This window comes from Lepisma saccharinum, chromosome 14 (assembly GCF_977018435.1).
Source record: "Lepisma saccharinum chromosome 14, izLepSacc3.1, whole genome shotgun sequence".
In the NCBI taxonomy this organism is placed as follows: Eukaryota; Metazoa; Arthropoda; class Insecta; order Zygentoma; family Lepismatidae; genus Lepisma; species Lepisma saccharinum.
In genome coordinates this window covers 76,559,505-76,574,124 of record NC_139242.1, presented here as the reverse complement: position 1 = coordinate 76,574,124, position 14,620 = coordinate 76,559,505, and the positions used below count along the sequence as shown (strand labels likewise).

General features: G+C 37.5%; 1 protein-coding gene across 1 annotated transcript in view; it reads left to right on the top strand.

The window, feature by feature from the left end:
• LOC145999048 (uncharacterized) overlaps positions 1-10,490 on the top strand; it is a 36,212-nt gene extending 25,722 nt beyond the window's left edge. Inside the window, exon 5 of the mRNA XM_083135985.1 lies at positions 6,989-10,490. Within this exon, the coding sequence (XP_082992111.1) occupies positions 6,989-8,300 (1,312 nt within the window). The 3' untranslated portion in view covers positions 8,301-10,490. The remainder of the gene's footprint in view (positions 1-6,988) is intronic.
• Positions 10,491-14,620: the final 4,130 nt, after the last annotated feature.

Here is a 14,620-nt window from a genome sequence, read left to right as displayed (position 1 = left end):
CACGTGCTCGTGGTGTTACACTTCCGGTGTCTCTTAATTTAATAAATAACTTACCAAACAGACGTCGAGATGGCTGTCGTCTGTCCGGATATCTCTCTTTGCGTACACACGATAGGCTTCTGAGGCATTCTTTCGGCATTCCCCATAAATCAGGATCATGTCCGCTTTTTCTATGTTTGTGAACACCATAATCTTCGGTCTTATCACTACGACTGCTTGCTATGAACTAACACGATCTCGTGGACCTGCTATCAAAACTTGCTCTGCGTAAAGGCAGTTCTGTCAGGCACCTGAGAAATCTTACATGCCGTGGTACTGACGGTCAAGTGGCCACTTGTTAGTTTGTTTACATATTTTCACATGGCCATATCTTCGTTCCTATGTGCAGTAGATGCATGAGACCAACGGCATTGTGTTTCTCTGCATGTGCTCTTTTATATTATGCGTGTTATTGTATATCGTTTCATTAAAAAATATATGACTTTGCTCCAGATGCCCCATTTGTGGATATTTTTCGACCCACCCCATACCTCCAATTTACGAGCCCCATTTGATATTATTGTTTCTTCAAACCTCACATCGCTACTGTTTCTGGTTTCTTCGCTATTTCAGGTGGTACTTTTAGGTGCCTCACGCGGTGTATGTATATATATATATATATATATATGTATGTATGTGTATATATATATATATATATATATATATATATATATATATATATATATATATATATATATATATATATATATATATATAAATATATCTTGCATCCAGCCCCCACCCTTAACATGAAAGAATTAGCAAGTACATAAATTAAATAATTAAAATGTATTTGTTGTATAATTGACTCTTATTTATTTCCTTTGAACTTACTAGAAGGCACGGATTATATTGGGATCATATGAAGGACAGTACCAAAGATGATTTGTGCATACTGTTACTAATGATAATATGCATAAAATCAGTGGTCGGAAGTAGTGCGCTACTTGTAGCGTCGCTACTGTAGCTAGCTACAAAATTTGTAGCGGTAGCTGTAGTGGCACTACATTTTTTAAATTGTAGTTGTAGCGGTAGCGAAGCTACAAAATTCCTGTAGTTTTAGCGAAAATTTCGCTACAGCTACATTTTTCTCAGCATTTTGAGGTAACTTTTTAATGTGGCAACGGCGTCAAAAATAAATGACAATATTGCTTACTTTTGCAAGAGACTCAAAAAGACAAAGTCCATTACATGCAAATACAGATAATCTAGATTATAAATATATTTATATCGCAGATTATAAATAGCTGCGTAATTTATTTCATTAGTATCTGAATAATTCTAATATCCAGATAACTAACTGGCCTATATGAATACATTCAGGCTAATAGCCATTTATTTTAGCTGCATCGCTATTTTGGGGAGAATCATGCCTCATTTGATACACCGCCAGGAAAAAATGCCACGTTTGTGCCACCCCTGGAACAAATCCTGTGGATATCGATGGCATAACAGACATCAAAATATCGATAATTACTGTGTAAAACACAACTTACAGTGCAAAAACGGGCGATCCATTTTCTACTAATCTGACAAAGCAATAGTGCCAGCAATCAATGGTTCAGTACGTTAACAGCATTGATCATCGTCAGTGTATAGGATCACACCGGCAGGAAATTATTGTTACAAGAACGATTGTTTCTGGAATTACAATTATTTTGGTCATGATATTTGTTCGCAAATTTGAAAATTACAATATGTTTAGAACACTTGGGTTTACACATCAGTTTCCTCAATATATTTTATCATATTGTAAAAAAAAAAAACGTACAAGTTATTGACTTTCCTGCAGAAATGACATTTTTTTGTTAAAATACACAGTTTTCAAATTTATGTATTTTTCCTACTTTTGCGTCCCTTTCCTGTAACTTTTTCTAATCATGGCAATGAGGATGCATTGTTTATTTAGTTATTTTCTTATCTAAGGCCGTTTTCTGCCACTTTTGGCTAATTGTGAGAATGGGGAAGAATGATGAGTGAGGAATGGAGGAGCAGGAGGATCCCATCTTCCCAACTAGGAGTCTTTCCTAGTGTTTGTTTTGAGTCCACTTTATGCACAAATCAGCTGATCGAGACTGATACGAACCACCATGTGCCCTCCGCCAGGTATCGAACCTGGGGCAATTTGAATACAAGGTGACAATTACGATTTCCACTGTGTCTTCGGGGAAGCATTTTCGACAGAAAGACTTACGTAAAGCATTGTTCCACCTGTTTCTCATTTATACCATTAGAAGCATCCCCCAGCTATCCTCAAGGTTCGAGCAAATATCCGCCATCCCCCAAATAACATTCTGTTTAAGTTAAGAAGATTAAATTGCTAAATATCACATTTTTATCTTATTCCCATTTTGTGCAACACGTTCTAGTTAATTTCGATACATGTGATAAAAGTAAAAAAAATAAGTAAAGTGCTCCCCTGTGCATAGCACCACGCCATGAAGGCGTATAGGGGGTGTGGTGGTAACGCCCCACACTTTCTTGATCCGGTCGTGAGTGGGGGTGATGTGATCAGCATCACGCCCCTGACCGCCTTTACCCCCCAGGGTTTCCCCCAGGTACCCATGTTATTCGACGCTGGGTGGGCGCCGGGGCCGATTCCAAACCTTAGAAAAGTTCCCGGATTTGAACCGGCCGGGGATCGAACCCGGGACCTTGAGCATGGTAGTCAGACGCGTTACCGACTGAGCCACCGCGGCCACCGATACATGTGATATTCTTCCAATTAATTTTAAAAAGAAGTCTGTCACATAAATATTTTTCAAATGACAATCAGAACATCACGGATACGTGTAAGACCTAGTTTTTTGAATTGATATGCCACTTACAAAGGTACTTTATTCTCAAACACTTTATTAAAATTATGTAACTGAAGTAACACTGCTATAAAAATTATAGAATGAAGGGAATCATGGTAATAAATCTATTTTTCAGTACGTACAACTATCATACTAGGGCTTCTTTTGAATAGCCATATAGTTGTTTAAGTTTTTAATACAGAAGTAGCGCAAAAGTAGCGAAGTAGCGAGTAGCGAACAGGAGTAGCGTAGCGAGCTACTTTTTGGTAAATGTAGCTGTAGCGAAGCTACATTTTGGAAGAGTAGCTGTAGTTGTAGCGAAGCAACATTTATAAAATGTAGCGTTCTGATCACTGCATAAAATATTAATCAGGAACTGTACTTTTTGTTAACTGGATCTAACATCCTTTTTTGTTATTCAATAAATATTGACTTCTTTATCTATTTGACATTAATATCCTTTCTTTGTTTTTATACAAATTTTTGGTTATCTTGAACACACGCAAGCTGGATAATGAATACATGCTGTTATATCTCTATTCTTATTCCATTTTTTTTACCTACTGATGCAATAATAACAATACAATAATTATTGAAAACTTTATTAACATTGTAATTATAATTTAATTATTTTAATTTAAACCCTATTACAATGAGTGCCCACTCAACCAGCCTCCACGGGACCGGACCCTTGGTCGGTTAGGGCCTCCTGATGGTGCAGTGGTAGCGTCACCGCCTTGTAATCAAGGGGTCCCGGGTTCGATACCCGGTGGAGGCACAAGTGGTTCGGATCCCACTTTAAACTGTAGGTCCAGTCCCGATTAGCCTTGCTGTGCATAAAGTGGACTTAAAACACTAACTCAACATATCAACCTTGGTCAGTTAAAGTGAATTATGTAATGGAATACAGAAAACATCACTTCAGATGAGCAGGAAAAAAAGCACAGAAAACTACTGTGTATGCATTACTGTACAGTATTTACACATTTTTAAAACTAATTTATTGTAAACTACATCTTTAAAAATACACACAGTACTACACATGTTTAAAGAAGGCTGTACTATATTCTTCGGTATAAAAGTATAAGAAATCAATATTTTTTCCATCCGTTCGCTTTTAAATGTGAAATTGTGCCATTTCAACAAACAATAACAACATCCGTATAACAATACGTCCACTGCTTAACTGAAAATAGAAAATAAAAAAAAATAAAAAAACTGGAAGCTAGAAACAAACCCATCCGGACAGGTTCAGTATGAGGCACTTCCTCAGCTAAGAGGGTGCCCACTCTATTATTATTTCTGAGACATTGGTTCATACCCCCTCTGAAATACATTTCTATGATTTCATTTTAGTTTCCAAATCCCTTTTCTTCTTCAACCACTTTTGCATGAAAGTTTCAGATATTGTTACACTAAGCAGAACGACAGCACATGAATTAAGATTCTACACTGAGACTGACCTAAATCAAATCAACCAACCATGGGGGAGTGGTTATCACAGCGTGTTAGGACACCAGGAGTTCCGCTTCGAACTCCGACTTGGGCATGGGTGTTCTTTGTGTTTGACCTTTCATTAATTTATCGTATCATCTTCGCAATTAACCAAATGTGAGAAAAAAGCGACGCTAAGTAACAAAAATCAAGTCAAATCATTGATTGATTGCTTGATTTGGTTAATTTTACTTCGCTTTTCCGCCACTTTTGGCCAATCTCGAAGATGATACAATATACTTGAAGAAGGGACCAGTAGTGACTCGTGCCTAAAATAACAGGTGAAGAAGTACATTTATAGGCAATGAAAAACAAATAGTAAGTGTCAGTGGGCCCCCCACAATTTAAAACGTCTTTTTTGTATTCATCCGTCCATCTGGAAAATGGTGTCTGCAACAAATTACACACTAAGTCATTTACTGGGTTCATTGTACAAACCACAGCTCAACACATGAACACAACACACGATAGGAAATGCGAAACACACATGCGGAACAAGATCTCACAAGAACGCAACGATTTTGCCTCAACCACTGAATGCAATGTTTTCTGTCGACGAGAGAACTGCTGCACCTAGATGGCGACACTCATTCAATTCCAATGCTAGGTGACGTCACCGTTGCCATGACAACCGGCTAAAGTCTTCTGCAACCTGGCAGCTTCTGCTCTTGGTTTGTTTATGCTACGACGAACTCTTCACGTGCGTAGCCCCGAGCGGAGTATTATTTAAGTACTATTGTGTGTGTTCTGCTGGGAAATAGTTTAATTTAACAAGCAAATGAAAAATGTCAATATTAATTTGAAAATTAGGTGAAAACATCTGCACTTGTTGCACTTGGCCAGCCGCCACTCGAAGGGACACACTCAAAGAATACCCATGGTCAAGCCGAGATTCGAACCCAGGATCTCTGGCTTAGTAGTCAAATCAAATCTTTTTTTATTTTCAAATGTGGTGGGGCTTACGTGTACTTCTTTTAGTACTCATTCATCATTTTGCAATCTTTTCCTGTTATTGACGTTCTATTTTTAGAAATACTGAGCGGTAAAGGGGGAGGGGTATCAGTCTCACCAACCCCCCCTTGAGCACGCCACTGATTGCTACCCCAAGTGTCGACGTCACCACACATCACTGCATTTTTTACTTCATAATTATCTTTCATTGTATTTAGATGAGAGGCAGTGAGTGGTGTGACCAATGGGGGTGGGGTCATAACCCACCCTTTTGCTCAGTATTCCTAAAACGTATACACAACCTGTCCTTTCCAAAATCCTGTTTTGTTTTGTTTGGCCTTTTACTAATAAAGTATAACCTAAACACACATGCATTATTAGAAGAAGATGCAAGAATTTTATGCACTGCATCAATACTTGAAATGGTAACTCAGTAATATGTTACTAACATTTTATTTCCTAAATAATATTATTGATGAAAGTTAAATACCACATTCACAATCTTGCATATTCAAAAACAATATGGAAACAGAAGCAAAGAAGAATTAAAAGCAGCCTGTGAATATTTATTATCTCACTTGATGAAGACTGTTTGAAATAGATGAAATGTTGTGTTAGAACCAAATATGTGACAGAAATACCAACAAATATTAGTATAGAATATACTCCATTCATAATTGTATTGGCATAATGGCTTGCCCGATGGCGTAGTTGTAACGTATGTTACCTTGCAAACAATGGGTCTCACATTCAATACCCGGTGGAGGCACATAGTGGTTTGGATCCCACTTGAACTGCGGCTTCAGTTTCGATTAGCCTATCTGTGTGTAAAGGTGGACTTAGACCAAAACTTAAACTCAAATTCGTATTGGTGCAAGGTGTAAATTATGCTTAACCTGGTGCTACTCGCAGTCGGATCTATCATGCCGTTACTCGTGGGTGAGCTTCACCCCACGTATTTTCATATTTGTAATTATTTTGATTGCTAAATTTGACTCACATCAGGAACTTTATGCAATGTATGTGTATTTTGTTCAAGAATGATACATATTTAAATGCTTCACTTACTTTCTTTAAGAAGCAAATAAAATCTATTGTAACTCATTACCAATTGAAAATACAGTTAATCGCGGTTGAGCACTGTGTTCCCTTCTTCTTGCACCTTTGACACAACTAAAAGAGAGATGATCGCTCAGAGAGCGTAAGCGGAGACTCATATTTTGGATTGTGGTATCTTATTGAAAGGGATACTCACAAAGGAAGGTAGGCGAGAGCTTGGCTCTCACACTTCCATGAAGCTCGAATTACAAGCATTTGAAAACAAAAGTGAATGTAGTGCTCACCCATGAGTAATGGCAGGTTAAATATTAAGTGTGGATGTTCAGTGACTCCTAAATTTTTTATTTTTTTTCCCAAGTGCAACACTAATCTGAGCAGTTGCAGTATTGTATGTTTAGGCATGGAAAATTGTGATGTTTATTGTATGTACCAGATGTAAATATTTTGCATTTTATATCAGTTGATGATATATTGATAAAGTGGAACCACTTATACCCTTTTTCAGGGTTGTAAAACATTTACTTTTACAGAAAATGTCCAACTAAATGCTTGGTAGGGATTGCAGAAAAAAAGTAAAATCCAATTTCACTATATCTACTTGTATTTTTTTATAATTGAGTAATTTGTTTTTTTATCTTTTGTTACAGGTCTTCACATGAGGAACTAACGTCAAGAATGATGAATGGTATGGCAAATATTTACAGTGATTTGAAAGACAAAACATCAGTATGTAAAGTACAAGACTCATTCACAGCAATTTTTCATCTTAAATTGGGTTCAATAAATCAGACACAAAAACCTGATACAGTACCATCTGTATCTTCAATTGAAGATCAATTTCCATCAAATTCACCAACTTGTATTACACTCCACTCGCATTGTACAGATATAGAATCATCGTCACTGTTTAAAGAAGGGCTCTTGGATTCAAGTTCCTCAGGAAGTCAGTTGCAAATGACTAATCCCGAACCATGTTGTTTTCCAGTTAAAGACGAAGAATGTTTGGATCCACTAAGTATTGTCCGTAGTGAGTTACAATACCCTGATCTCAACTCAGATTCCATTTCAGTGAAAGATGAATTGATAGACTCTTTTTCAGTGAAAGATGAATTGATAGTTTCAGCATTAGAGGACGTTACTGAACCAGTTTTGTGGAACTCCAGCAACTCATTAACGGGTTACGTGAATGGATCAAGAAACAGAAGGAAAAGAGGCCCTAAAAATCACATCAAAGTCAATTTAAACACTAAATCACGTACGTGCACATTGTGCAACAAGACATTCTCAAGGTTGCATCATTACAAACGACATATGAGAATCCACAGTGGAGAGACTCCATTTATTTGTGGAATATGTAATAAGCCATTCACCCAGAAGGAGAATCTCATTACCCACATGCACCTTCACACTGGAGAGAAACCTCACCAATGCAACATATGTTTTCAGAAATTCGTGCAAGCAAATCAACTGACTTACCACTACATGACATCACATAATGAACCCAAACCCCATAAGTGCAACACATGTAGCAAAACGTTTGTCTATCGACGTGACTTGGAAGTTCACGGCAGAGTCCATACAGGAGAGAAGAACTTTGAATGTGAATTGTGTGACTTGAGATTAGCCAGCAAGAGAAACATTAAGCGCCACATGTTGCAGCATCTAAAGAAATACACAGTTCCAGTCAGATGCAGGTTATGTACCGAAAATTTCTCCGAAATCCATACATTTTGGGTTCATATAAAGGAACATTTGTGTGATTCAAAGTGGGTTACTTTATTGAACTCAAGTCCACAACTGTACAAGTGCAACCTGTGTGAAAAGTCTGGCTTAACTAGAAACTTGTGCTTGAGGCATTTGGCAAATCATAGCATTCAAGATGTACCTCATCACAAAAATTTTAATAAACATGCACACTTGCTCATAGTACCAAAACCTTTTCATGGCAAAAGGAACTAAATTAACTCGTCACTAGAATGTTACATAAAGAAACTATTCTGCATAGATGAGCCACATGTAACAGGTCCTTTTTGTGTCCACTTACTTTGGAAATTCACAGCAGGGTCCATACACAGGAGAAAATTTTTGTGTGAATTCTGTGACTTGAAATTAGCCAGCAAGAGAAATGTTAAGCGACATATCATGTGGTATACAAAAGTTGATGAGATTCCAGTTCAGTGTAGTTTATGTGATTATTATTTTCATGAACTTGAGACATTTTGGAAGCATATTAAAGAACATTTTTCTAATCCAAATTACATAATTCTACAAACAACAAGCCCAAAATGTTACAAATGCAATGTGTGTAAAAAGACTGGTTTGACTAATCATGTATGTATGAGACATTTGGCAAGGCATAGCAGAGAAAAAACATTAAGAGACTGTGGAATTGTCTTCAGCAAATTTTCTTGCATATCTATATATGAGGGTTGGCTCATAAGTCATGGCAACTATTTTTTTTGTGACAATGCCGGACCGGCACAAAAATTCGAAATATACAAATGGAAGGCTATTATAGTGTGTGGGACTTTGGAATGTATGAACAATGAAGTTCATGTGACCATGTGTAGGATAGGAAAGTGAGGAAACACCCAGTGTCATGCTACATGTGTTTATTACCTCACTGAAATGCTGCTGCCTGCCTTGCATTAGTTCCATCAGTTCCATGTGGCATTCCCTGACATCCCTTCTCCCCTCAAAGAACTGTTATTTTAATGTATGAATGCTGTTCATGCTGGTTCATGTCCATTCTGCACCATGGTTGACTAACCACTGAATTAGCACTGCCCCCTGTGTATAACTGTTTGTCACACTGCCACCCAGTCATGTGGGTTAAATGTTCTCTTTGACATATGGTCACATTGTGGTATCATCATCTATACTTGAGAAAAAGTAGTTGCCCTCGTAGCAGTATGTTTACCTGTTCTCATTAGTTCATGTAGGCTGTGTTAAATAGGTATACCAAGTATTGTCACTGCATAGGGGCACTGAACAGGGTAATGTCATCAGACTTCTCTGTAGACTTAGTTTTCCTGAAGAAAATATGGCAAGAGAATTATTTTGTTCCATTTTCTTGTTCATAATTGCATTCAGAATGTTTTGTCAGCAGTTGAACACCGTCCTCCCTTAGAAATTTGTTTGTGCACCTATATCACAATCAGGGTTGGCCTCAGATGAGTGTGTGGCCTGGAGCATACGAGGGTGTGCTGAAAAGTAATGCCTATTTTTTTCTAATAAAAAAATGTTGAATTTATTTGAATGAAAGAAATGCAGGCAACTTCCTAGAACTTTATTGTTAATATCTACACAATTACTTTTTCACATAATCGTTCTGGCGATCAACACACGTCTGCCAACGAGAGACCAGTTTCTTAATGCAGTCACTGTAGAATTATTGTTGATCTTAACGACAGAGCTACAGCCTCACTTCTGTTTGCACTGCATCATCAGAATCAAAGTGAACTCTCCAGTGTTCCTTAAGCTATGACAATATTGAAACAATTGTTGGCCAATGTTCAGTGTCTTCTGCTTCATCTCAGGAGTGAGATTCCGAGGCACCCACCGCGAACAAAATTTTTGGTATTCCAGATTTGCGATTATCGCCTGCACTTGCTTCTGTGATATGCTACACTTGAATGCAAGCTCTACCTGGGTTATGTGATGGTTCTCTCCAATGAGTTCACCAACATGATTTCGATGACCTTAATCAGTTGCAGTATGCAGCCTTCCACTCCGTGCTTTGTCACTTACGTTGAGAGTTCCTCAGCTGAGGTTTTTATTATGAGCACGTACAGTACTGACGTTTACACATTCATCCCCATAAAAAGCCTTCATTCTCCAATGAATGTAAATTTGGGGCACCGACATGCTGCAATTTTCCCCGCTATAGCTCAGCACCCGATAACGATAGAAGTTGCAATCTTGCAATGGAGAAGCGGGAAAGTCTGATGAGTACAATGCATGGTTGCTCAAAACCCAAAATGCATTTTCACCATAAAAAAAAATAGGAGGCATTAATTTTCAGCACAGCCTCATACAATATACGCTGAGCCTACAACCAAAATTTTTCAGAGGCATGAAAAAATAATTTCTGCTTATTAGTCTGAGGTACAAATGTCCTATATAATCACAATATAAACATTATTACAATTAATATATATATATATATATATATATATATATATATATATATATATATATATATATATATATATATATATAGTATTTCAGAAGAGGAATAAGCAGAGTATGTTCAAGAGTTATGGGAGGTGAATAAAATTATTGTTTCTTTCCATTTCCGATGTGCCACTGCTGTAACATTCAATATAAGTAAGTTTCACTGACATTATCAAGATCCACATTATGAGACAGAGCGAAACTGCTAGGTAAACAAATACAACCAACATTGGAGTGGGGGTGATTTAAATCTACTGATCACTCAAGGAGATGAATAACACTCATCAAAATACATATTATGGGATAGAGCCAACATGATTGTGAGCCTGCTGGGTAAACAGACCTAACATTGGGGTGGGGAGATTTAAATGCAATGATCGGTTGCTCAAATAAAAGTCCCCTCTTGTAGTTTAATTCTCTGACAGTGGATATACACTTTTCCTGCATATTAATGATTATCAATGACTCAAGAATTGTTGACAAGGTGAAAAAAAAAACAACCTGAAAATTACAGTGTGCTGTAAATATTTTATCTTGGGCAACTACAGTTATCACGTATGTCTCTGTCAGAATGCAAGTGGGTAATTTTGGACATTTTGAAGTAGGAGAAACCAGATTAGTTGCTATACAACCATATACAATTATTTGTATCTGGTGTAGGGCTCCCTGCAGCACATGGCTTCGGGCAAGTGCCAGAGTTGCCCTTCCCTAGGGCTGGCTCTGGTCGCAGCAGAAGGTGTTCAAACCATATGTAGTATTAAGTGCAAATCTGTGCCATTGAGTGCAGTATTACAATCCTACCATCTGCTATTATGGACAACAAACACAGCTAAAACAACTTCTATTGTGAGCAAACAGGGAATCCGGTAAAGTCAATCATTACACACCCTACATGTTTTGATGTCTGCAGTTGTGGTGCAGGAAGGAGTGATTTAATGTATACAACCTGTATTAGTTGTTAGCCAGAAAATTTGGAATATTACATTTGAATATACATATGTATATATTGTTTGAAGGGTTTAATTTTAATTTAACAGAAATCATGTTGAGGGTTGCAAGGGGGTTGTTCGTCTGTTTTTTTGATTTGGGTGAGTCTTATCAGTGTTTTGTCTCACATTGTTCAACTTGTTCATTCTCTTCTTGTCACATTTCTCCATTAATGCAAAGTCTAGCAAAGCAGTACATAAAATATTTTTACAAAGTTGCATATTTTCTTACACAGTATTGTAAATAAGTTTTCATATTGATATAATGTGTTTTACTTTTATGTGAAATAATGAAATAGATTAAAATTTGAAAAGATCTATCAAACAAACTTCCTGAATTATTTCCACTGTTTAAACCATATACATGTTTTCTGTTCATGTAGAAAAAAATGATACTTTGTTACAGTCGTTATCATTAGAATAAAGTTTATATATAAACATCTTAACTTCTCCAGTTAAGATACAAACTGCACTTGCTTCAGGCAGTTATATATTTGTCTTAAGCCGTCCCAGAACTTTCAAAATAGAAAGATCCTATTAGTATCTACACTTCTGCAATGTTGAGAATATAAAAAGAAGATATGTAAAAATATATATTAATCATTAAGAAATGGCAAGAAGCATTGTTGAAAATGGTGGCACGTCAAGGAATGTAATTGGAGGCAAGTTTCACCCTTAACTCAACAAGTTACTCTGGGTTTCCAAATACAGTGCAACCTCGATTTTATGTTTTTTAAGGGATCAAGCTGAAAAAAACAACTTAAAATGTATAAAAATGTATATAGAGAAAAATTTAATAACATTTTGCTACATTTGAACCATCAAGATTGAATGTACGTAGGTATAATGCAGGATGTAAAATCGGGGTTTCACTTTAGTTGTGGAACCACTCTGACAGTGCTTAATTTGGGTGAAAATTTTACTTACACTTGTGTGCAAAACATAAAGTGCGTACAAGTTTATTATCAGTTAATTTTAATTCAATATATATTATGTTTTTCTGCCACGTTTAGCCAATTGTGACTAACAATTGGTAAATAACACTGCTGCAAAACACTTGAATATACGATTGATTGAGTTTGTGTTTTAAGTCTACTTTGAGCACAGTAAGGCTAATAGGGACTGGATCCACAGTTTAAAGTGGGATCCAAACCACTATGTGCCTCCACCAGGTACCGAACCTGGGACCCTTGATTACAAGGTGAAGATGCCACTTTGCCATTAGGGAGGCCCACTTGAATATATGAGAAACTGCTGTTATAATGAAATATGTGTGTGTGCATAATGTGCATGATAAATATGAATGATTCTTTACAATTTTTTGAGTTGCTAGTTTTGAAATGTATCAAACAGCAACACCATTCCACAGCTTCCTAGTAGATTCGTTTGGAGAAGTTCATACTAGGTCCATAATATAGGGTAAGTCAAAATGATGGACCCGATTACAGAAATTTATTCTGTGAAATCTAATAAACATATGTTAATGTGAGACATGCGCTTCAAAAGGTTAACTTTCAAAGTTTAGTTTCCATGCAGTGTTTCCATTTTCTACTGCTAGGAGTCAGCAGCGAGCAGGAAAATGGCGTTGACTGGAGAACAGAGATCTTTCGGTGTGCTTGATTATCATGTGAACAAGTCTGTGATTAGTGTGCAACGGCATTTCCATACCAAATATCGGAGAGAACCACCTACGGGGAAGGCCATTCGTAAGTGGTATGAACATTTCAGATTCGAGCTGCATCTGTAAACGAAAATCGACTGGGGAAGAGACAGTGGAACGAGTCCACAGAAGTCCACCTACCAGGCAGCGAGAGAACTTCCAACTTCCACAGAAAACTGTCTGGCGAGTTCTGCGGAAATGTTTACAAATGAAACCCTACCGCTTGCAACTAGTTCAAGCCTTAAAAGACACTGATTATGCTTTGCGTGCATCCTTCTGTGCTGATTTCCTTGCATTAATGGAAACGGATGGGTTCTCTGAGAGGTTAATTTACAGTGATGAAGCAACTTTTCACCTTTCAGGGAAAGTGAATAGACACAACATAAGGATTTGGGGAACTGGTAACCCCCATGAATTTGTGGAACACAAACACGATTCTCCAAAAGTGAATGTCTTTTGTGCCATTTCCCATGAAAAGATTTATGGGCCCTTTTTCTTCCATGAACGTACTGTGACAGGACTCGTTTTCCTTGATATCCTGCAACTATGGCTCCTTCCACAGCTTGCAGAGGATATCGCAGATTTCATTCTCCAATTGAATGGTGCCCCTGTGCATTACCATAGTAGCGTTCGGGACCATATGAGTGGGGCATTGGAACAACATTGGATAGGCCGTGCATCTCCATAGGATCAACCTCTCCTTCATTGGCCACCTCGTTCCCCCGACTTGACCCCATATGATTTCTTCATGTGGGGTTTTGTCAAGGATCATGTTTACGTACCACCACTTCCAACAACATTGGATGACCTGCGTGCCCGCATCACAGCAGCCATTGCTGATATTGACCGCAACATGCTACACAAGGTTTGGCAGGAGATAGACTATCGGCTTGATTTATGCTGTATTTTGCGAGGTGCTCACATAGAACACTTGTGATTTGTTTGGAAAAAAAAAACTTTGACAGTTTACCTTTCTTAGCACATGTCTCACAATAACATATGTTCATTATATTTCACAGAATAAATGTCTGAAATGGGGTCCATCATTTTGACTTACCCTGTACATCATCATAACACAACAATTGCTCTCCCGATCCTAGTATGAGTTCTGGTGGTAACACTACATTTGGCAGCATGTCTTGTTAACACTAGGCCTTTCACAAAATCTTTCATGGTGGAAGAGACAAGCACACTGACTTTAGGGAAGTTGCCACTTGTCTGTTCTTCCACATGAAGTAATCCATTCACCAGACATCACATGTGGATGAGGTTTGGGTAAAAATACTTTCAAGGCAGTTGAGGCTTTCACTATGTATGCAGCATACATCACAAGCACTTTTCTCGCAGGCAAACTTTTGAGGCCATAGCATTTTCAATCCATCTTTGACAAACTGTGGACTGGTTCATTTATTCTAGCACTTTTAAAGGTGAATGAGGGCCAAGTTTTGCTACCACCA